Below are 788 nucleotides of genomic sequence, written 5' to 3'. Positions count from 1 at the left end.
TCCCCTCCCCAGCACCAGCACCACCGCCCCAGTACCACCATCACTGCCCCAGTACCACCATCACCTTCCCAATACCAGCATCCCCTTCCCAGCACCAGCATCACCGCCCCAGTACCAGCACCAGCATCCTGGTTCACCCCAGCATCAGCATCAAAGCCCCAGTACCGGCATCCCCACCCTGCGCCAGCACTGGCACCAGCATCCCCAGTACCAGCATCCCCACCCCACTCCCAGTACCAGCATCCTTACGCCATCCTGACACCAACATCCCCGGTACCGGCATCTCTACCCCATCCTGGTACTGACAACCCCAGTACCATCACCCCCAGTACCAGCATCCCCCAGCCCACTAGGAGCAACCCCCACCTGGGGAGTCCCACAAAGGGCCACCCCACGGGCTCCCCATCATGGCCGCACGGTACCGGGACGGTTCAACCGCAGTTGGGAGCAGCAATTGCCCCTCAGGGCAGAGAGAGGGAGGACAAAAACAACCCAAAAGTACCCCGAGACCCCTCCATCCCCACCACCGGGACAGGACGGGGCAGCACACGCATGTTGGCATTGCAGGGTCACCGGTGCCGGCCCCATCCCTTCCCTCGGACACGAAAATCACTTCCCCCCAAAAATATCATCGTTGGGATGGGAAATTGTCGGCATGGGAAACCATCGTGGGGATGGGAAATCATCACCGGCATCACCATCACCATCCCAGTACCAGTGCGAGCGGCCGGGGCTCCTGTGCCATACGCAGACACATATACATATATGTATGTACCATGCACCTAATC

The 788-nt window shown here is 60.5% G+C and overlaps 1 protein-coding gene across 1 annotated transcript in view; it reads right to left on the bottom strand.

The window, feature by feature from the left end:
- The window catches only part of DUSP11 (dual specificity phosphatase 11), a 6,938-nt gene extending 6,655 nt beyond the window's left edge, over positions 1-283 (bottom strand). The window contains exon 1 of the mRNA XM_009273809.1: positions 278-283. Within this exon, the coding sequence (XP_009272084.1) occupies positions 278-283 (6 nt within the window). The remainder of the gene's footprint in view (positions 1-277) is intronic.
- Between the last annotated feature and the right edge of the window lie 505 nt (positions 284-788).

The sequence above is a fragment of the Aptenodytes forsteri genome, unplaced genomic scaffold, assembly GCF_000699145.1.
Source record: "Aptenodytes forsteri isolate BGI_AS27 unplaced genomic scaffold, ASM69914v1 Scaffold127, whole genome shotgun sequence".
In the NCBI taxonomy this organism is placed as follows: Eukaryota; Metazoa; Chordata; class Aves; order Sphenisciformes; family Spheniscidae; genus Aptenodytes; species Aptenodytes forsteri.
This window is presented reverse-complemented; position numbering and strand designations above follow the sequence as displayed.